At 51.5% G+C, this 22788-nt stretch overlaps 1 protein-coding gene across 1 annotated transcript; it reads right to left on the bottom strand.

The window, feature by feature from the left end:
- Nucleotides 1–342: 342 nt before the first annotated feature.
- On the bottom strand, nucleotides 343–11866 carry LOC114808057 (cornifin-A-like). Its single transcript, XM_039910853.1, has 4 exons — nucleotides 11840–11866; nucleotides 10100–10371; nucleotides 9302–9458; nucleotides 343–605 (listed from the first exon to the last, which is right to left on the bottom strand). Exons 2-4 carry the CDS (start codon nucleotides 10347–10349, stop codon nucleotides 389–391), a joined length of 624 nt encoding a protein of 207 aa, XP_039766787.1. The 5' UTR covers nucleotides 10350–10371; nucleotides 11840–11866; the 3' UTR covers nucleotides 343–388.
- Nucleotides 11867–22788: the final 10922 nt, after the last annotated feature.

Consider the following 22788-nt stretch of genomic DNA (forward strand, 5'->3'; position numbering starts at 1 on the left):
CCAGCGCTTAGTGCAGTGCCTGGCACATAGTAAACACTTAGTACATACCATTAATTTTAATTAGTATTGTCAGGGCTAAGCTTTCCAGTCACGACCTTGAGGGGAAATGGACACAAGAGCCAGAAAGAATTTCACCAGAAGAGAAAGGTTTATTGGGGTGAGGGGAAGGCAGGGAGCAGGGTAGATGTTGTGATGTCATCGTCGCAGCATATTGGGGCTCTCCAGATGAGCTTCTGTCGAGGGCTGGAGCTGACTCCATCGCCGACTATGAGGAGGCCGTGCGATTGGATGACAGGATCCGTTCTGCCTTGTAAGAGCCAGTGGACCGCAATTGGGGTTGGGGTCGGGGGATATTGGGGGGGGTGGGTTCCAGGGGCCACATGGGGGCCTACTTCTGCTTGGTCTTGGGGACCTGCTGGGCTGGAGGGGCTTTCTGTTGGGTAGGGGCTGGGCTCGGCGTGGGAGTCTTCGGGTGGCAGGGTTCAGGAGTCTTCGGGTGGCATGGAGTAGGTGCCGGTGTCTTGGGGTGGCATGGCTCCTTGGGAGGAACCTGGGTGGGCTGCTTGGCCTGCTGAGACATCTTGCTGGTGGATGCGGAAGTAATGCTGGGTGAGGGGAAGGAAGAGAGACAGAAGAGAATCAGTTCAGAACTCCAATAATAATAATTGGGGTATTTAAGTGCTTACTATGTGCCAGGCACTGTACTAAGCGCTGGGGTGGATACAAGCAAATCGGGTTGGACACAGCCCCCATCCCATGTGGGGATCCCAGTCCCAATCCCTATTTTACAAATGAAGGAACTGAGGCCCAGAGAAGTTAAGTGACTTGCCCAAGGCCACACAGCAGACAAGTGGCAGAACCGGAATTAGAACACAGGTCCTCCTGACTCCCAGGCCCATGCTCTATCCACTAGGCCACTCTGCATCTCTCCAGTCCACTCATGAACTCCCTGACACCCTTCCCCTCTGTGTGGCCTTGTCTCCGACCTTCCCTATCATCATGTCATCTATGTCATGTTTCTATGTCATCTCTCTGTCTCTGATGTTCTCGTCATCTCCTCCTCACTGTCACTTTGTCTCTGACTACTCTTTATCTCTTCTTTCTGTCCCCGTCGTCTGTCTGTCTTCCCTGTCTTTGTGCCCCATCCCTAGCTATTCATCTCCCTGCATTCTTTCCTTCCGCCAACCCCCCATTCCATCCCCAAGAGTCCAGGATATTGGAAAGACCTGGATGGGGAAACCTTTGCTCTATCTTGTTTCTAGACCAGGGTTTAGTACAGGACTTGGTACATAGGCGCTTAACAAATACGAAGATAGTACATTCCCCCAACCCAGACTCCCAGAAGCCTGTATCCCCAGAGGATCCTCTGGCTTCTCCCTCCCTGATGCTGGGGAGCTGACCTCCCAGCTCCAATAGAAATGGGAAATTCGAACCCACCACCCTGTCTTCTCCCATTAAATAGAACACACACAGAGACAGACAGGGTCAGAGACATCACCACGAGTGTTGGCGAGAGAGCCAGTGAGAGGGTGACTTGGGGACAGAGAAAGGTAGGGAAATGACCTAGGCACTGTAAAATATACACAGAGCTAGGAAAAACAGAAGTAGAGAGAGAAAGGACCAAGTCCAGAGAAAAAAATGTAGAGTGAAACAGAGAGATGGGGTGATCTCGGAGGAGGGGCACAGAGGCAGACGGGAGGAAGGCTTGTGGGGAAATGGAAGCAGGGGAATCGAGAGGGCCAGGCTCTGGGAGCCGAGGCAAAGGGGACTCACCAAAGGAGGTCGAAGGAGACGGACTGGAGCTGTCGGGTTTTTACGTCTCCAGAACCGAGTGCCCTTTATAGAGGCTCTGGGAGGCGGGGCCCTGCGAGTTTTCCTTCCCTCCGTGCTGCCTGCCCCTCCCCGGGGGCTGGGATCACCCGTGACACGGAGCCCGCCCGGGGCCAGCCTTGAGCCGCCCTGCCGGACCCGCTGCCTGGCAGGTGGACGCGGGATGACGTGTCAGGGCGAAAGTGCCCCACCCCACCTCCTCCTATCGGGGTCACTTCCCCTGACGGCCTTATTGGAGCTGAAGTGGTGTCTCCGACCCCCTCACCCTCAATCTATCACCAGAAACCTGGGCCACCATCTGGAGAGGGGTCATAGGGGTCAAGAGACAGGGTCCTGTCCTCGACGGGTGGCCAGTCTGGTGTAGAAAACAGGACAGTCGCAAAACCCAGGCCCATAAGCAGACTCAGAGTAGACTCTCCAGATGTCAAAAGCACACCAAAAAATAGCGGCACATATTTGGGGATTCCAGGCATCAAGGTCTAGGGTGGACAAGGGTGATCTGAATGGATGGTGGTGTTCGACCACCTAGAGGATCGGGGTTAACAACAACAACGATAATAATAATAATAGTGGTGGTGGTATTTAAGTGCTTCCTATGTGCCAGGCACTGAACTAAGCACTAGAATAGGTACAAGCCCACTTTCCCAACTAAGCCCCCCTTCTCCTCAGCTCCCCCTCCCCTCCCCATCTCCTAGACTCGCTCCCTTTGCTGTACCCCCGTCCCGGCCCCACAGCACTTGTGTATATATGTATATATCTATAGTTCTATTTATTTTTTATTAATGCCTGTTTACTTGTTTTTATGTGTATACATCTATAATTCTGTTTATATTGATGCTATTGATGCCCGTTTACTTCTTTTGATTGTCCGCCTCCCCCCTTCTAGATTGTGAGCCCATTGTGGGCAGAGATTGTCTCCCTTTGTTGCTGAATTGTACTTTCCAAGTGCTTAGTACAGTACTCTGCATAGAGTAAGTGCTCAATAAATACAATTGAATGAATTGAATGAACGAACGAAGAAATTAGGATTGGACAGAGTCCCTGTCCTACATGGTGCTCACAGTCTTAATCCCCATTTTACAAGTCAGGTAAATGAGGCACAGAGAAGTTAAGTGACTTGCCCAGGTTCACACAGCAAGCAAGTGGCAGAGCTGGGATTAGAACCCAGGTCCTTTGGATTCCCAAGTCCACGCTCTATCCACTCCACCATGCTGCGTCCCTTACATGGGTTGGCTTCCTTGAGGAGCAACTAGAGGAGAGGAAGTGTTTTCTCAGCTGAAATTTTAACTCAGAGACAGAGACTTGGGTGTTAGAAGAAGAGGAGTTGGGGAGAGAGTCCTCACTTGGGGGCTTGAGTGGGAAGCCATTCTAGGAGGGAAATATTTTCCAGTGGGGATGGGGAAAGATGAATCTCAAATTCATTCAGTCGTATTTACTGAGCACTTAGTATGCAGAGCATTTACTAAGCGCTTGGAAGAGTACAATAAAAAATAAATTGAGTAGTGTGGCCTAGTGAAAAGAGCCTGAACCTGGGGGTCAGAAGGATCCGAATTCAAATCTCAGCTCCATCACTTATCTGTCGTGTGACCTCGGGCAAGGCACCTTATATGTCTGTGCCTCAGTTTACCCCATCTGTATAATGGGGATTAAGACTGTGAGCCCCCTGTGATACAGGGACTGTGTCCAGTGTGATTAAAATGGGGATTAAGACTGTGAGCCCCATGTGGGACAGGGACTGTGTCCAACGTGAATACCTTGTATCTACCTAGCACTTAGTACAGTGTCTGGCACATATTAAGTGCTTAACAAATGCCATTTTTTTAAAAAAAAAACTGCAGTGATGGGGAAGTGCAGTGAGTCAGGCCCTAGGCCAGAGCATGGAGGGTCCCACTGAGACATTAGGCAATGGCCAACTGTGGGGAGAGAGTTTCGGCTCACCAACCTGGAGGCAGTGGGCTGGTCAGTATGACTCCTTTACTGGCCAACTGGACACGTGGTCTCCAGCGGGCAGGGCAGTCGGAACTGGTGTACAAGCCCCTGGTGACTCACCCAAGTCCTCCCTCTTCTCTTGGACTGGCTCAGTGAGTCAGCAGGGCTGCAGAGCCCCAAAACCCTCATTAGGGAAAAATTAATCTCTCCCTCGGCCTCTGGATGTGACGCGGGGCCAGGCTGTCTCGTTCTTCTGGCCGGTGCGGCCCGACTGTCCTTCTGGTTTACCTGGGTGATGTACACAGATCCAGCTAGGGAGAACCAGTCCTGGCAGGGACAGGCCCTGGCTTCAAAGCTCTCCATCACCTTCCCTCCTCCTACCTCACCTCCCTTCTCTCTTTCTACTGCCCACCCTATACACTGCGCTCCTCTGCCGCTCACCTCCTCACTGTCCCCCGTTCACACCTATCCCGCCGTCCATCCCTGGGCCACATCCTACCGCTGTCCTGGAATGCCCTCCCTCCTCACGTCCGCCAAACTAACTCTCTTCCCCTCTTCAAAGCCCTACTGAGAGCTCACTTCCTCCAAGAGGCCTTCCCAGACTGAGCCCCCCTTTTTCCCTCTGCTTCCCCTCCACCCTCTGCTTCTCCCCCCTTCCCCTCCCCTCAACACTCTGCTCATTTGTATATATTATTTATTACCTTATTTATTTTGTTAATGAGGTGTACATCCCCTTGACCCTATCGTGATAATGTTGTCTTGCTTTTTTTTGTTCTGTTTTGCTTTGCTGTCTGTCCCCCCATTTAGATTGTGAGCCCATCATTGGGCAGGGATTGTCTCTCTCTTTTGCTGAATTGTATATTCCAAGCGCTTAGTACAGTGTTCTGCACATAGTAAGCGCTCAATAAATACTATTGAATGAATGAATGAGGATCACCATCCCCGATGTGGAGGTTTGGGGGAGGCAGGGGTTGTTTCCATTCTTATCAAGCTGGACCATGCTTAGGCTAGATCCACCTGGGTGGTAAAAATGTTGCAATCTGGGGAGGGGATAGTACAGTGCGGACCAAGTCAAGCCAGTTAGATGATAGAGTGGGGAGTGAAGGAGGATTATATCCTGGTGGTGTAGACCGTGGAATCCCCGAAGTCTTTTGGACCTGAGTCTCCACTGCTGGGTGGATGGTGGAATAATAATAATAATAGTGGTATTTGTAAAGTATTTACTGTGTACCAGGCACTGTACTAAGTGCTAAGGTGGTTACAAGGAAATTGGGTTGGATGAGGTAACTAAGGCACAGAAAGTGAAGTGACTTAACCAAAGTCACACAGCAGACAAGTGGGAAAGCTGGGATTAGAACCCACGACCTCCTGACTCAGGCCTGTGCTCTATCCACTATGCCATGCTGCTTCTCTAAACATCCCCTTCCACCCTTCCCGGTTACCCCGGGTTTGTACTTTTGAGGTGAGAGCGTGTTTGTAGGGAGCATATGATCAAGTTTTGCACATGCTCTATGCTGGAATCCAGTTTCACTCAGGAGTGCAGTGCTACCTGCAGTGCAGACGGACCGAAGCATTGAGCCACTTGAAAACTCCAAACTCAGATCCTGCAAATGCAGTGAGGTCATTTCATCCAGTGTCCTGCCTATGGGTAGGGAGCCACTCAGTTCTCCAAGAAACACTCATGTCTGTAGGATTAAGGCTCTCCTGGGATAAAGGTGTCAGTTTTTTATAATGGTATTTAAGTGCTTACAGTGCCAGACACTGTACTAAGCACTAGGGTAGATGCAAGCTAATCAGGTTGGACACAGTCCCTGGTCCCTCATGGGTCTCACAGTCTTAATCCCAATTTTACAGATGAGATAACTGAGGCACAGAACAGTTGTGACTTGCCCAAGGTCACAGAGGAGACAGGTATCATGTGAGCCTGTAAGTATAGTAGATAGAGCATTGGCCTGGGAGTCAGAAGGTCATTTGTTCCAATCATGACTCTGGCACATGTCTGCTGTGTGACCCTGTGCAAGTCACTTCACTTTTCTGCACCTGTTACATCATCTGTAAAATGGGGATAGGGATTTTATCCAACCTGATTTTCTGCCTCCACCCCAGCATTTATTACAGTGGTGGGCCCATAGTAAGCACTAAACAAATACCACTATTATTATTGTTAATAGTTGGCAGAGCTGGGATTAGAACCAGGTCCTTCTGACTCCCAGTCCCGTGCTCTACGCATTAGGCCAGGCTGGCCCTTGAGCATGCTCCATCATCTGACCCATTCTAGAGGATCAGGGACAATTACAGGATGTCTAACTGCAGTTCTTCTCATTGCAGTTGAGTCCCTGTGACTCGTCATTCTGAGAAGGAGAGGTGGGTGCCTTCCGGAAGGGGATGGGGTTATTCGAACTTCCTTCCTCAGCCTTCTGTTTTCTGAGCTTATGTAGTCATTTATTAATTAATTCATTCACTAGTATTTATTGAGCACTTACTACTAAACGCTCTCAACCCCCAGCCCCTTTCTTCCCCACCCCCGCTATGGATTTTCCCCAGTCTGAAAAAGAAACAAATCCCCACCTCCCAGGCCAACACTTACATACATATCTATAATTTATTTAGTTCTATTAATGTCTGTCTTCCCCTCTAGACTGTAAGCTCACTGTGGTCAGGGAACATGTCTGTTTACTGTCGTAGTTTCCCAAGCACTTAATACAGTGCTCCGCACGCAAGTGCTCATTAAATATGATTGAATGAATGAATGAACAGCTGGAATCCAGGTGTAGACTCTTGCCCCATTGCTCCCAAGGGTAAGGGGATAGGGATGAGGACTGAGGAGAGGGAGAAGAGGCAAAATGAGGAATGGGTAGAGGCATGAGAAGAGAGGGGAGAAAGAGTGAGGAGATGGAGCAGGGGTCAAGGGTAACTGGAGAGAGGGATGGGTGGTGCCAGGGGGGACAGTACTCTCTTATGGAGGAGGAAGACGGGCAGCGAGGTATGGAGGCGTCTCCGCCTGGGGCGGGGAGACCGGTGTATGGGGTGGTGTGGCTGCTGAGATGGGGGAGAAGCAGGCAGGATCTGACTTGTCCTGGGAGAGACGCGGGCTGGCTCCCTGCAGAAAATAAGGTTGGGGGCAGTGCGGGGGAGGGTGGAAATTTCCCAGTGACATCACCGCCGGATCCTCCAGACTGGGGAGAACGAAAGAGAGGAGCAGGAAGAGGGGGTTGTGGTGGAGGGCGGGGAGGAAAGAGGTCCCAGTTTGGAGAGACCGCAGAGAGAGAAGGTGATCGTAAGCTCCTTGAGTATGGACTTGTGTCTACTAACTGCTGAACTCTCCAGGTACTTAGTAAAGTGTTCTGCACACAATAAGGGCTCAATAAACATAGTTTATTGAAACTCTATTCCTGCCCTTGGGGAACTGCCCATCTGGAGGAGACCACACACACACAAACACACACACACACACACACACACACACACACGCATATCCCATGGGCGCTGAGGGAGGAGGAGACTCTTCGTATCTGCCTTAGTGAATGGATTTTCAAGGCAGGTTGTGGGGCTCAGAGCAGCCCAGGTCATAAATTCACCATCACACATCCCTCCATCCACCAAGAGAGAAGTGTGAGCCGTCAGTGACAAAAGGGTAAAATGCTTGATGACAGATGAAACTCCGTAGGATCAGACTTTAGCCGGATGAGGGGAGTCACCTGGTCGGCAGGATTCCGGCCCGGATTAGGGGCGGTGAGTGGTAGCAAATTTCCGGGAGATGAGGCTGTGACCCAGGCCCCAGGAGGAAGCATTAGGATTTATCCTGGCTTCGGGACCTGGTCCATATAGTCACCGGTTCACCCTGGCTTCATGACCCGGTTCACTTGGCCTGTGGTTCAAACTGACTTTGTGACCCTATCCACATGGCCACCAGTTCACCCCCCTTGTGACCAGGAGTTTATTTCTCCTCTGTGTCCCGGTCCACACAGCCACTTGTTCACCCTGGCTTCGCGACCCATTCCAGGTGGCCACTGGTTCACCCCAGCTTTGTGACTTGGTCTATGCGACCACCAGTTCACCCTGGCTTCATGAGCTGATCCACGAGGCTGCTGGTTCACCCTGGCTTTGTGACTTAGTCCATGTGGCCACCGGTCCATGTGGCTTTTTGATCTGGTCTATGTGGTCACCGGTTCACCCTGGCTTCATGACTTGGTCCACGTGGCCAGTGGTTCACCCCAAATTTGAGATTCGGTCCACATGGCCAGCTGTTGACCTCAGCTTCGTGAATTGGTCCACAAGTCCATCGGTTCACCTTGGCTTCATGGCCTAGTCCACGTGGCCAGGAGTGCATCCTGGCTTTGTAACCTGGTACTCACAGCCAATGGTTTCTCTTTGTTTTAAATAGGATTTATTAAGTGCTTGCTATGTTAATAATAATAATGATAATGATATTTGTTAAGTGCTTACTATGTGCCAAGCACTGTTCTAAGCGCTGGAGTAGATACCAGCTAATCGTTATCCCATGTGGGGCTCACTCTTTTAATCTCCGTTTTGCAGAGGAGGTGACTAAGGTACAAAGATGTTAAGTGACTTGCCCAAAGTCACACAGCTGACAAATGATGGAGCCAGGATTAGAACCCATGACCTCTGACTCCCAAGCCCGTGCTCCTTCCACTAAACCACTGCTTTTTTTACTTGATTAAGGACCCTGTTGACACATTCGGCGTGGGCTGGAGGGGGACAGGAGGAGAGATGTAGTGGAAGCTTAACCGTTTTCTAGGAAGGCCGGGAAAGAGAGTGGACTGAGAGGCAAGACACCCGATTTCTTGTTTCTACTCTCTCCCCGATCTGCTGTTTGACTTCGAGCAAGTCATTTCACTTCTCTGGTCCTCAGTTTCCCCACCTGTAATGTAGAGTTAAAATATAAATATATTATATAATATGAAATATAAAATAGAGAAGCAGCGTGGCTCAGTGGAAAGAGCCCGGGCTTGGGAGTCAGAGGACCTGGGTTCGAATCCCGGCTCTGCCATTTGTCAGCTGTGTGACTGTGGGCAAGTCACTTAACTTCTCTGGGCCTCAGGTCCCTCATCTGTAAAATGGGTATTAATTGTGAGCCTCACGAGGGACAACCTGATTACCCTGTATCTACCCCAGCGCTCTGCACATAGTAAGCGCTTAACAAATACCAACATTATTATTATAAGCTATCCTTCCCCCTTAGACTGTGAGCGTAAGTGGGTTAGCCTGTAAACTCACTGTGGGCAGGGTATGTGTCTACCAACTCTGTTGTATTGTGTGATCCCAAGCTCTGCACACAGTAAGCGCTCAATAAATACGATTGAATAAGTATTAGCGATTGGATAAGGACAGTGTCTAATTTGTCCTCTGTCTTCTACGCACTCTTCAGCATTCAGAACGGTGTTCTGCACACTCTGAGGGCAGGAATGGAAAAGGAATGTCTACTCCACCCACAGGCCTCCTGTAAGAGGAAGCTCAAAAGTGCATTTCAGCTTGCACCTAGTTTCCCCTTCCTTCGTATCATTCCCCCCTTCCCATAAACCCCAGATTTCCGACACCCTCCCGACTGGACGTAGCATCTGCCTCCTGCAGAGAGGCTTCCCGGCTTTCCTCCGGTGCCGCCTTTCCGGGCTTCGTCAGGAAATCATGAGTCCGGTTCTGTCGGCCCATGATGGCCTGCAGGAGGCCCAGACCGCCCCCTGCAGGCGGGTAATCGTCATTGCGGCTAGTCACCTGTGGCGTGGGCTTCTCTTCGGGCCCAGGCTTCTGTGTATATTCTGACTCCCCCATCGAATTTGCAGCCTCCCTCTGTCCCTTCTCCCTCTCCCAGCAAAGTGTGTGTGTCCTGTCTTCCCCCAACGACGGTCAGCCCCTCCAGGTCGTGGATTATGCCTCTTCCTCTCGCACTTCTCCGTCCCCCGGCACCCAGGCTTGTGTGTGTGTCTTCCCCGCATTGGACTAGCCGCCCCTCAAGGGGATGGTTCATGCCTCCTCCTCCTTCCCATCAGAGAGAGAGAGAGAAAGAGTGAGTGTCTGTGCTCTAGGGGGAAGCACGTAGGAACACAGTGAAGGCGACATCAGCTTTATTAGTTAAGGGCACAATGGATGATAAAGATCTTTTCTTTCTCCCCCTCCCTTCCCCTCCCGAGCCTCTTCCTCTAGGCCACAGGCAGCAGCGACCAGGAGTGCTCCGACCTGGTGGATGTCAGCCTGGCACCGCCTCTGCATCTCCAACTTTTGGTGTCACAGTAGTGGGGGCCACCAGGAGGTGGAAGGAAGAGGAGGGGATCCAATTGGACTGGGGAGGGGTCTGTCGCCCATGCCCCGAAGCTTCATTTTGGTGGGGGGCACTTGGGCTGACATGGCTCTGGGCACTTCTGCTGGGCCGGCGGTGGGCACTTAGGCTGGCATGGCTCCGGGCACTTCTGCTGAGCAGGAGGTGGACACTTGGGCTGGCATGGCTCCGGGCACTTCTGATGGGCCGGCGGTGGGCATTTAGCCTGGCACGGCTCCGGGCATTTGGGGGGCGGCTGGCACGGCTGCTTGGTCTGCTGGGTAGGGGGGCAGGGTTGCTGGTGCTGCTGGGACATCGTTGGCACAGCTGAGTTGAGGCTGGGAAAGACACAGAAGGCCATAAGGGGCACCATCAACCCTGCTCGGATGCCCACCTCCTGACAACCGCCCTCATGGATAGGGAAGGAGTTCACTGAATTATGGCCTAATCCCCAACCCATTCATTCATTCTTATTTATTGAGCGCTTACTGTGCACAGCACAGTACTAAGCCCTTGGGAGAGTACAATATAACAAACAGACACATTCCCTGCCCACAATGAGATTACAGTCTAGAGCAGGAGACGGACATTAATAGAAATAAATTACAGATAAGGACATAAGTGCTGTGGTCCTGGGAATGGGGGATGATTGAAGGGAGCAGGTCAGGGAGATGGAGAACAGAACCCCCATTCCTACTCTTCCCTACCATCGGCAGAACTGTGGTGTGCCGAGTGCTATAGTGGACACCTGCTATGTGCTGGTGTTGAGCATCCATCCCTGGAGTTCCCAGTCTAATGCGTCAGGGCTGAAGTTAGGTGAGGCAGTTCGGGTCCGCCTACTTTCAACTTTGAAGTCTTACAGCCCTTCAACTCTCACTGTAATCCTTCCTGCTGCATTTCCTCTGAAACAATAGCAGCAGGGCTCCCTCCCTGGGTCCCCGCCATCCACCTCTCTGCTCCCCATGCCCCTCCACCCCCCTTGCCAGGCTCTAACTCATCGCCAACCTCACTGCATGAGAGGCGGAGGGATCCGAGAGGGCCTGATTCAAAAGGAGACTGAGTGGGGAAGGAGGTTCTGATATTGGGGGCGGGCTAGCTGTTTGTTCCCCATTCCTTCCCTTGTTTCTACTCCCCACCTTTCCTCTCTCCTCTCCTTTCTTTCTTTTTTTTTCCTATGGTGTTTGTTAAGCGCTTACCAGGTGCCCAGCACTGTTCTAAACGCTGGAGTAGTTTCAAGGTAATCAGGTTGGACCCAATCCATGTCCCACAGTCATAATTGCCGTTTTAACAGATGAGGTATCTGAGTCACAGAGAAATGATATGACTTGCCCAAGGTCTCACAGCAGACAGGTGGCAGAGGCAAGTTTAGAATCCAGATCCTTCTGACTGCCAGGTCTGTGCTCTATCCATGCTGCTTCTCTTTTCCTCTCTTCTCCCTCCTCTTGCCTCCCTTCTCTGCTGGGTGACCTTGGGCAAATCACTTTACTTCTCTGGGCCTCGGTTATTTCATCTGTAAAATGGGGATTGAGTGTGAGCCCCATGAAGGACAGGGAGTGTGTCCAACCTGATTAACTTGTATCTACTCTTGTGCTTAGAACAGTGCTAGGCACATAGTACGCACTTAAATCCCAGTATTATTATTATTATTCTCTCCCCTCCCTCTTCTCTCTCCTCTTCCTTTCATCCTCCTCCTCCCTCCTCTCCTGCCCACCTCCTGTCTGTCCTCTTCTCCCCTCTCCATCCTTCTACCCATCCCAGCCCCATCCCCGGGCAAGGAGCAGGCAGAGGGGCAGAGGCGATCCTTACCGCGAGCAGTGGTGATCTCGGAGAATGCGCCAGGGAGCGGAGTGAGGAGAGTGGGACCGCGCAGGAGAGTTTATACTGGCCGCAGATGCAGGTGGGCCTCCGCCCGCCGTGGTGTCTCACCGTTTCCAGGACCCAGTCGCCCACCTGTTGTCCCGGCCCCGACCCGTCCAACTTGCCTGGTGGCATGCGGACCTGCCTCTGGGGGCTGGCTCCCCCTCTCTGCCCAGACCGGCCCGGCCCCCGCGGCACTGGGAGCGTGGGAAACGGGCCTCCCTGGCCCAGACCGAGTCACCGAACCAAACCCTGGGGGCGGGAGGAGAAAACGGGGTTCTTGCCCAAGGGGGGGCTGTCACTCTGATGGGGGTGACAGAGAAGCAGCATGGTGTAGTGGATAGAGCATGGGCCTGGAAGTCAGAAGGTCATGGATTCTAATCCTGGCTAGTCCACTTATCTGCTGTGTGACCTTGGGCAAATCACTAGACTTCTCTGGGCCTCAGTTATCTCATCGGTAAAATGTGAACCCCGTACGGGACAGGGACTGTGTCCAATCTGATTTGCTTGTATCTACCCCAGCGCTTAGTACAGTGCCTGGCCATAATAAGTGCTTATCAAATACAAAAAACCCCACCGCATACACACACATACACACTGTGCTGGAGATGGGGAGATACAGGAGAGAAATGCACATACACAAATATATGGACACTGTGCCAGGGGCTGGGGGAGAGGCAGAGGGAGAAGACATGCCCCTTGCCCTTGAGAGTCTGCCAATTTGATTGGACGTTCAGGGGAGACAGATCCTCTGCCTTCTCCCCCTCCCCTCCACCCCACACACATGGCAAGCAACATGGCCTAGTGAATAGAGCCTGGGCCTGGGAGTCAGAAGGACCTGGGTTCTAACCCTGGACCTGACATTTGCCTGCTGTGTGACCTTGGGCAAATCACTTCACTTCTCTGGGCCTCGGTTACCTCATCTGTAAAATAGGGATTAAGACTGTGAGCCTCGGGGGGACAGGGACTTTGTCTAATGTGATTAACTTGTACCTACCCCATTGCTTAGAACAGTGGTTGTCATATAGTAAGCACTTTACAAATAACATCATCATCATACCCACGTTCACACTCACGTATGTGGCGAGGCAGAAAGGAGGGCTAGGGAGGGCATTCCACTGCAGGCTTAAGAGGCAGTGGAAATTTTTTGGCTCAAGAAACACATACCTATCATCTTACAGTTGCAAGACCAACCAGATGTGTGGCAAAGGACTCTGTTTCTGCTGTAAAGACCTCTCAAGCTTCTCTGAATTTCCTTTCTCACCCTTTTAGAATCTGTTAGCTCTGTGGCTCTGCATCTATCTTAATTTCTCTCTCCCCATAGCTCCTCCCCCCACCCCCCAAATTCGACGATTACTCTCCCCCCATTCAAAGCCTTACTGAGGGTGCATCTTCTCCAAGGGGCCTTCCCAGATTAAGCCCCTCCTTTCCTCTTCTCCCACTCCCTTCTTAGTCACCCTGATTCACTCCATTTGTTCTCCCCTCCTTACCCCTGGCCCCACAACACTTATATACATATCTGTAATTTATTTGTATTGATGTCTGTCCCCCCACCCCCCACATCCCCCAACTGTAAGCTTGTTGTGGACAGGGAATGTGCCATTTTATTCTTGCACTGTATTCTCCCAAGTACTTAGTACGGTACTCTGCACACAGTAAGCGCTTATAAATAGGACTGAATGAATGACCCACACTTTCTGTCTCCTTATCTTTCCCGCTTTCTGTCTATCTCTGACTTTTGTAGGTTATATCCCCGTCTCGATCTATCTCTAGGTCTTTCAGTCTCTGATTATCACTAACTCTAGTAAAGGGCCTCTCTCTCTAGGTCTTTCAGTCTCTGATTATCACTAACTCTAGTAAAGGGCCTCTCTCTCTAGGTCTTTCAGTCTCTGATTATCACTAACTCTAGTAAAGGGCCAAAGTGGGGTTGGCGAAATGACGGAACCATCTGGAAGATAAGCCTCTGGATTATTGGTGGGTTTTATCATGGAGTTTTTTGTTTGTTGTTATGTGGTTGTTTATCTGAGGGTTTTTGATTATCCGCGTGTTTCAATTATCTTTACCCTTAGAGTGGCTCATGTGGGGAGCAAATTAATCAATCGGTGTTATTTATTGAGCACTTACTATGTGCTGAGCACTGTACCAAGCTCTGGGGAGAAAACAGCAGAGTTGGCAGACACATTCCCTACCCACAATGAGCTTCAGTACAGACGCATCAAGAAAGGGAACCTATCTCTGGGACTGGGGTAGAAGCATGGCCTGGTGGATGGAGCAAGGGCCTGGGATTCAGAAGGACCTGAGTTCTAGTCCTGGTTCCACCACTTGTCTGCTGGGTGACCTTGGGCAAGTCACATCATTTCTATGGGCCTCAGTTCCCACATCTCTAAAATGGGGATTAAGGCTGTGAGTTTGATAAGGGACAGAGACTGAGACCAACCTGCTTTGCTTGTATCTCCCCTCTCAGTCCCCCCACCCCCCCAGCGCTTAGTACAGTGCCTGGCATATAGTGCTTAACAAATACCACAAATTATTATTATTATTATTACATGTCTGCTGTGTGACCTTAGGCAAGTCACTTTACATCTCTGTTTCTCAGTTACCTCATCTGTAAAATGGGAATTAAGACTGTGAGCCCCATGTGGAACCGGGACTGCGTCCAACCTGATACCTTATATCTACCCCAGCATTTAGAACAATGCTTGACACATAGTAAGTGCTTAATAAATACCATTAGTATTATTATTCATTCTGTTCAAGTCTCATTCAGTAGTATTTATGGAGCACTTACTGTGTGCAGAGCACTGTACTCAGTCGTCCCATATGTGGAGGGGGACCACACTCCTGGGGACCGCATCACAGATTGGTGGGGAGGAGGGCAAGCTGGAGAGGACCTCCATCAATGGAGAGGAGGGGCCGCCACCGACTTCCCCTGCGGTTTGACCGGATCTTCTGCCACCCGGCCAGCCGTGTTTATGGCATGATAAAATCATAAACACAACACACTCATCCACCACAGACAAACAACCCCCAGGCTTCCTCGTCCACCGCAGCTGGGACCAAACCACTCTGCCATCCCCCGGAAGGGGAAGGGCAGAACTAGGAGCTCAAACACCCCGTGGGGAGGCTCAATAATAATAACAATAATAATAATTGTGGTCTTTGTTAAGAACTTACTATCTGCCAAGTACTGTACTAGGTGCTGGGGTGGATGCAAGCAAATCAGGTTGGACATAGTCCCTGGCCCTCGTGGGCTCACAGTCTCAGTCCCCATTTTACAGATGAGGTAACTGAGGCACAGAGAAGTAAAGGGACTCGCCCAAGGTCACACAGCAGTCATGTGGTGCAGCTGGGATTAGAACCCATGACCTCCTGACTCCCAGGCCCATGCTCTATCTATTACGCCATGCTGCTTCTACCAACAGCAGTGATATTGCTTAAGTGCTTACCCTGTGCTAAAACTGCGCTGTGTCATTATAGGTAATCCCTTCTGCGTCACCTTGACTTGCTCCCTTTATTCATCTCCCCCTCCCAGCCCCATAGCACTTATGTCCATATCTGTCATTTATTTGTATTGTCTGTCTACCCCCTAGACTGTAAGCTCGTTGTAGACAGGGAATATGTCTATTGTTGCATTGTACTCTCCCAAGCGCTTAGTACAGTGCACTGCACACAGTAAGTGCTTAACAAATACTATTATTACGGTTATTATTTCCCAGATAGTGATGTCCATGTAGACGCCCTATCTTTCCATCTATGTGATCATGAGTCTTACGCTGGGATGGCAGGGGACGTTCCAAACCTCCATTCAATCATATTTATAGAGCGCTTACTGTGTGCAGAGTACTGTATTAAGCACTTGGGAGAGTACAAAATAACAATAAACAGACACATTCCCTGCCCACAAGGAGTCTACAGTCTAGAGGAGACAGACATTAATAGAAATAAATAAATTACAGATATGAACAAAAGTGGTCACGTCTCCACGATTTCCATTCCCCCTTGGGATTCCGGCTCCTGATTCCCAGCCACTAGTGTCTTTGGAGACAAAGTGTTTGCCTAATAATAATAATTGTGGTATTTGTTAAGCACTTACTGTGCATCAGGCACTATACTCAACGCTGGGATGGATACACATAAATCGGGTTGGACATAGTCCCTGTCCCACGTGGGGCTCAGAGTCACAATCCCCTTTTACAGAGGCCCAGTGAAATGACTTGTCCAAGGTCACAAAGCAGACAAGTGGCCGAGTCTATATTAGAGCCCATGACCTTCTGACTCCCAGGCCGGTGCTCTATCTATTATGCCAGGCTGCTTCTCCACCAGGACTACACAAGCATCATGATGTGCCCTCCAAAAACACTTCGAGCCCCCCATCTTTCCCACCCTGGATCCCCATCCTCTCTCCTCCTGGACCAAAACCAGGAACTGGGGTATTTTAGAAATCCTGGCTCTGGGTGGAGGACAGGGAGACTGAGTCAGAGGCCAGGTCCCGACAGCCGGGACAGGTGTAGGGTGGGAGGGAAGAGTGACGTTATCCTGCTCTCGGCCTCGCTGTCTGCAGGTGTGGGAGACCTGAGAAGTTAATTGAGGCCACCAGGAACGGAATCCTGCAAGCTTGCATGACCCGACCAGCCCTTCTCTCGCCTGGTGGTCACAGGTACAAGAGGGGGTCAGCCGTAGTCTGAATGAGGCTGGGGAGAGACTTCGTTCCTGCTCTCGGAGTCTCTCTGCCAGTCTGGTTGGGGAGACGGGACACACACACACACACACAAACACACTCTCTCTCTCTCTCTCCCTCCCTCCCTCCCTCCCTCCTTCCCTCCCTCCCTCTGCTGCGCTCTGGAGAAGGGACAGAAGAGGAGGAGACTTGGTACCTGCCTTCAATGGGCTGCCAGTATGGTGGAGAAGACAAGACATACACACACACTGTGCTGGGAGTCTCGGGGGGGACAGAAGAGGAGGAGAGCTGGTGCCCTCCCCCCCCACTCACACTGGGCTCTGGGGGAGGGACAGAGAGGAGAATACCCGATCCCTGCCCTCAAGGGCCTACCACTATGGGGAAGTGGAGGGAGAAAACACACACTCACAAATATAAACTATGCAGGGTTCTGGAAGAAGGACAGAAGGGGAGGAAACCTGGTCTTTGCCCTTGAGGAGCTGTCAGTATGTTAAGGGAGAAAACACACACACGAATATACACAAACTGTGCAGGGCTCTGGGGGAGGGACAGAAGGAGGGGAATCCTGGTCTGTGCCCTTGAGGAGCTGTCCGTATGATTGGGGAGAAAACACACACACACACACACACACACACACACACACACACACACACACACACACACACACACACACACACACACACAGTGCAGGGCTCTGGGGGAGGAACAGAAGAGGAGGAAACCTGGTCTTTGTCCTTGAGAAGCTGTCAGTATGATGGGGGAGACAGCACACACATACACACACACACACACACACACACTATGCGGGGACATAGGAAGAGACACAGTAGAGGTGGGGTGGTCGAAGAAGAGATTTCAACAAGTAGAGTCTCTGGGAAGCGTCTTCCCCAGAGACTTTGGCTTGGGAGCCTGCTGTGTTGTTTGGGACGGCGGGCTGCGGGACACCCGCCAGACTAGCACACTTCCCCCCTTCAAAAGCCCTACTGAAAGCTCACCTCCCCCAGGAGGCCTTCCTAGATTAAGCCCCCCTTTTCCTCTGCTCCTCCTTCCCTCCCCATCGCCCCGACTCCCTTCCTCTGCTCTACCCGCCTCCCTGCCCCACAGCACTTGCGTATATATGTGCATATTTACTATTCTATTTATTAATGATGTGCATATACTAAATTCTATTTATATCGATGCCTGTATTAACTGAGAGCTTACTGTGTGCAGAACACTGTCCTAAGCGCTTGTTTTGATCTCTCTCTCCCCCCTTCTAGACTGTGAGAATGTTGTTGGGTAGGGAGAACAGTGCTTGGCACACAGTAAGCGCTTAACAAATACTATCACTCCTTGTTGCTGGATTGTACTTTCCAAGAGCTTAGGCCAGTGGTCTGCACACAGTAAGCGCTCAATAAATGATTAAATGAATGAATGTCCCCTCCCCCGAGTTCGGGGGGCGAGGAGCTGGTGGGGGAAGATGGCTGGGGATGGGAGGAGGAGGGGGATTGCGGCTGAATCCGGGGTCACCGCCCTCCGCCTGCAGGGTGGGTGGGCAGCGCCGGCGAGGGGAGAAGCGGGTGGTGCAGGTTGGAGCTTGATCTGCGGTCGCTGACGCACCCGGCTCCGCCTCGATCCCTTTCCCTCTCGGGACTCGTCTTTCGTGACTGCCCCAATCCCGGCTGGCACTGTTCCCTGACCCGTGACCCTCCCTCCCTCCCTCCCGGCCCCCCAACCTCTGCCTCAACCTCTTAAGGTTCCCCTCCTCCCTACCCCCCACACCCAACAGCCTTCTGACACTGATAATAATAATAGTATTTGTTAAGCGCTTACTCTGGGCCAAGCACTGATTCATTCATTCAGTCGTATTTATTGAGTGCTTACTGTGTTCAGAGCACTGTACTAATCGTTTGGAAAGTACATTTCGATAACAGAGAGAAATCGCTACCCAACAAAGGGCTCACAGTCTAGAAACATGCTCTAAGCGCTGGGGTAGATACAAGGTAATCAGGTTGTTCCACTTGGGCTGACAACCTGATTACCTTGTATCTACCCCAACACTTAGAACAGTGCTTGGCACATAGTAAGCGCTTAACAAATACTATAATTATTATTACGAGTCTGAGACGGGGGCTGATGCTGCTGTCTTCATGACAGGTTTAGTAGTAATAATAATAATGGTATTTGTTAAGCGCTTACTATGTGCCAGGCACTGTACTAAGCTCTGGTCTCGTGCCCCATTTTACAGATGAGGTAACTGAGGCCCAGAGAAGTGAGGTGATTTGCCCAAGATGACCCAGCAGACAAGTGGCAGAGTCGGAATTAGAATCCATGACCTTCTGACTTCTAGGCCTGTGCTCTATCCACTACGCCACACTGCTTCCGCAGGGACCGTCCTGTCAGGCCGTTCCTTCCTCCCACTGACCCTGCCAGAGCCCAGAACAGTGTGTGTGTTGTATGTGTGTTGTGTGTGTATGTGTCCCCTGTGTGCCCCCCAAACTGGCAGCCCCTCAAGGTTAGGAAAGGTGTCTCCTTCCTCTGTCCCTCCCCAGCACCCAGCAGAGAGTGTGTGTTTGTGTGTTGTCTCATCCCAATAACAATTGCAATCCCTAACCGCACCCCACAAAACACAACCAAACTCCACCTTTAAAGCAACACATCCTGACACCTCTCCCCCGTCCCTCGCATGCCAGAACGCGGCTGTGCTCACCCCCATGCTGTCATCCTTGCCAACTCTGTGCCACCCGGTGCCTCGCCGCCCAACGCCACCCAGCCCTACGCGGCGCCGATACTCGCCTGAGTGCAGCGCTCAGTGGCGCAGCACGATTTTCTCTCCGCCCCGCCCTGGGCCGGGCTCCCCACCCCTTCGCCTCACCAGGCATCCACCCCGGCTCTACCCTGCCGCCGCCGGGACGTTTCCCCCACCGTGGGGACCCTGGGCCCCAGAAATGGAGTTCCCAGAACTCAGATCAGAGAGGTTGAGGAATTCTCCTCAAGTCACACAGTGGGACTCGCCACAGTTGTTTTTTATGGTATTTGTTAAGAGCTTACTAAGTGCCAGGCACTCTTCTAAGCGCTGGGGTAGATTCGTTTAATAGTATTTATTAAGCCCTTACTGTGTGCAGAGCACTGTACTAAGCTCTAAGGGTAGGTATTAAGGGTAGATACAAGCTAATCAGGTTGGACACAGTCCATGGTCCCACATGGGGCTCATGGCCTGAATCCCCATTTTACAGATGAGGTAACCGAGGCCCAAAGAAGTTAAGTGACTCGCCGAAGGTCACATGACAGGCATGGGGCGAAGCCAGAATTAGAACCCCGATCCTTCCGAGTCCTAGGCCTGTGCTCTATCCACTAGGCCATGGTGGGATCGGGACAGGTCTCCTGTGAGGGTGAGGAGCCAGTGGGAAAGAGCTTCGGGAGTGGAGGGGATCTAATAATAATGATGGTATTTGTTAAGCGCTTACTATGTGCCAGGCACTGTTCTAAGCCCTGAGATAGATACAAGGTAATCAGGTTGGACAGTCCCTCTCCCACAAGGGAGTCTTAATCCCCATTTTACAGATGAGGGAACTGAGGTCCAGTGAAGTGACTTACCTAAAGTCACAGAGCAGACAAGTGGCCATACCGGCATTAGAACCCATGACCTTCCGACTTCCAGGTCCATGCTCTGTCCACTACGCCATGCTGAAGCCGATTTGGGGGGCTTTCGTTCCCCACCCAAAAGCATCCTCAGGTCTGCCCGGAGCCCTGGGTCGGTGGGAGTCAGGAATCCGGCCCAAATGGAGGAAAAATCGGCTTCTTCCCCCACGGCTGGGAAGTGGGGGCACCGACCCCAACCCCCAGGGCATTACCCCAGGTCGGCGACTCCCCTTCCCCTCACAAGGCCGCCCCCCAGTTCTCCCTTTCCCGGATGGAAACAGGTGGGGTGGGTGGGGAATTTGACCCTTAACCCCCGTGCCCCGGAGCAGGTTGGGAAAGGGTCACAGACACCATAATTATTAAATACTGTAATTATTAAGAGGTCGGAGTCCTTCCAAGTCTCCCCAGGAGACATGACCCTAAACTCCAGCCGGCGGAGGGCGGGGTGGCAAGGAGACTCGGAACTGAGTCTGGAGTCTAACCCAGTTCCACCTTGCTGCAGTTCCAACCTGAGTCCCCTCGGCCCATCCCCTCTGTAATGATGATGGCATTTGTTAAGCGCTTACTATGTGCCAAGCACTGTTCTAAGCGCTGGGGGGAGTGGATACAAGGTAATCACGCTGTCCCACGTGGGGGTCACAGTCTTCATCTCCATTTTCCAGATGAGGTAACTGAGGCCCAGAGAAGTGACTTGCCCAAAGTCATGCAGCTCACAAGTGGCAGAGCGGGGATTAGAACCCATGACCTCTGACTCTCAAGCCCGGGGTCTTTCCACTGAGCCACGCTGCTTCTCTTAACCGCTTCCCACCCCCACCCCCAGACCCTTCAGTCCCTTAGAGGCAGACTCCAGCTCCCTCTCCTCAGACATCTCCTCTCCGTTTGCGACCCCCCCCCCCCAACTCAGAAGCAGTGTGGTTTAGTGGAAAGAGCCCGGGCTTGGGAGTCAGAGGTCATGGGTTTGAATCCCGGCTCTGCCACTTGTCAGCTGTGTGACTGTGACTTAACTTCTGTATGCCTCAGTTACCTCATCTGTCAAATGGGGATTAAGACTGTGAGCCTCACGTGGGACAACCTGATGACCCTGTATCTACCCCAGCGCTTAGAACAGTGCTCTGCACATAGTAAGCGCTTAACAAATACCAACATTATTATTATTTCAGCGTCCCATTCTTCAGCCCTTGATCTCCCGGCCCCGGGTTCCCCCCCACCCCCTGCATTCCCCGAGGGGACGCAGGCGGTCCCCGCCCTCTGTGGGTTTCCTGGAAATTTACGGGTGTGTGTAAGGGGCGGGGGATACTGTGTGGGCATCGCTGAACTGAAGAACACGTGGGTATGTTTCTTTCCGGGTCTGAGCCTGTCATTGTGTGTGTGTGTGTGTTGCGTGTGCATGTGTGGCAGGCTGCCTGTGTCTCGTCTCTGAGAGCAGTGTGTTGATGTGTGTCCTGTGTCTGTGTGTCTTCGTGTCTGCGAAGGGATGGGAATGAGTGTGTGTGTGTGTGAGTGTGTGTGTGAGAGAAAGACAGAGAGAGAGAGAGTTAATCGTATTTACTGAGCACTTACTGTGTGCAGAACACTGTACTAAGCTCTTGGGAAAGTACAACACAGCAGTAAACAAACTCATTCCCTGTCCACAACGAGCTATGTTTCAAGGACTCTAAATGGCAGAAAAGCTATGTTTCAAGGACCCTAAATAATAATAATAATAATGTTGGTATTTGTTAAGTGCTTACTATGTGCAGATCACTGTTCTAAGCGCTGGGGTAGATACAGGGTCATCAGGTTGTCCCATGTGAGGCTCACAGACTTCATCCCCATTTTACAGATGAGGGAACTAGGCACAGAGAAGTGAAGTGACTTGCCCACAGTCACACAGCTGACAAGTGGCAGAGCTGAGAGTCGAACCCTCGACCTATGACTCCGAAGCCCAGGCTCTTTCCACTGAGCCATGCTGCTTCCCCACTGAGCCATGCTGCTTCCCCACCCACCCCAAATAGCAGAAACCCACCCACCATCTGTCCACACCAGTGGGTAGCTGAACCCCCAGGGTCCCTGAAGGGAAGCTGCTTGGCCTACAGGAAAGTGTACATGACTAGGAGTCAGAGGACCTGAGTTTTAACCCGGGCTCCACCGCTTCCCTGCTGTGTAACTTTGGACAAATCACTTAACTTCTCTGCGCCTCAGTTTCCTCATCTCTAAACTTGGGATTCAATACTTGTCCCTTCTACTTTAGACTGTGAGCCTCCTATGGGACAAGAACTTGATTACCTTGTATCTACGCCAGTGCTTAGCACAGTTCTTGATGCATAGTAAGCACTGAACGAATACCATAATTATAAATGGTGCCACCTTTCCCCACAAACAGAGTCAGAGTCAAGATTTCAGCACTGAGAGAGGTTTAATGGGCAGTGGGGGTGGAGGGGGAGGATGGAGTGCTCTGGTTGGGGTGGATCAGGTACAGAGAACTTTCAGCAAAATAAGCAGGGCACTTGGGTACTCTGCCGAATCAGCGGGGGTGAGGGGGGTGGGGAAGGGGAGATCCCAGGGACGTGACCAATGAGGGGAGAAAATGGGAATGAGCAAGAGAGGCGAGGAAGGGAAA

This window comes from Ornithorhynchus anatinus, chromosome X5 (genome assembly GCF_004115215.2).
Source record: "Ornithorhynchus anatinus isolate Pmale09 chromosome X5, mOrnAna1.pri.v4, whole genome shotgun sequence".
In the NCBI taxonomy this organism is placed as follows: Eukaryota; Metazoa; Chordata; class Mammalia; order Monotremata; family Ornithorhynchidae; genus Ornithorhynchus; species Ornithorhynchus anatinus.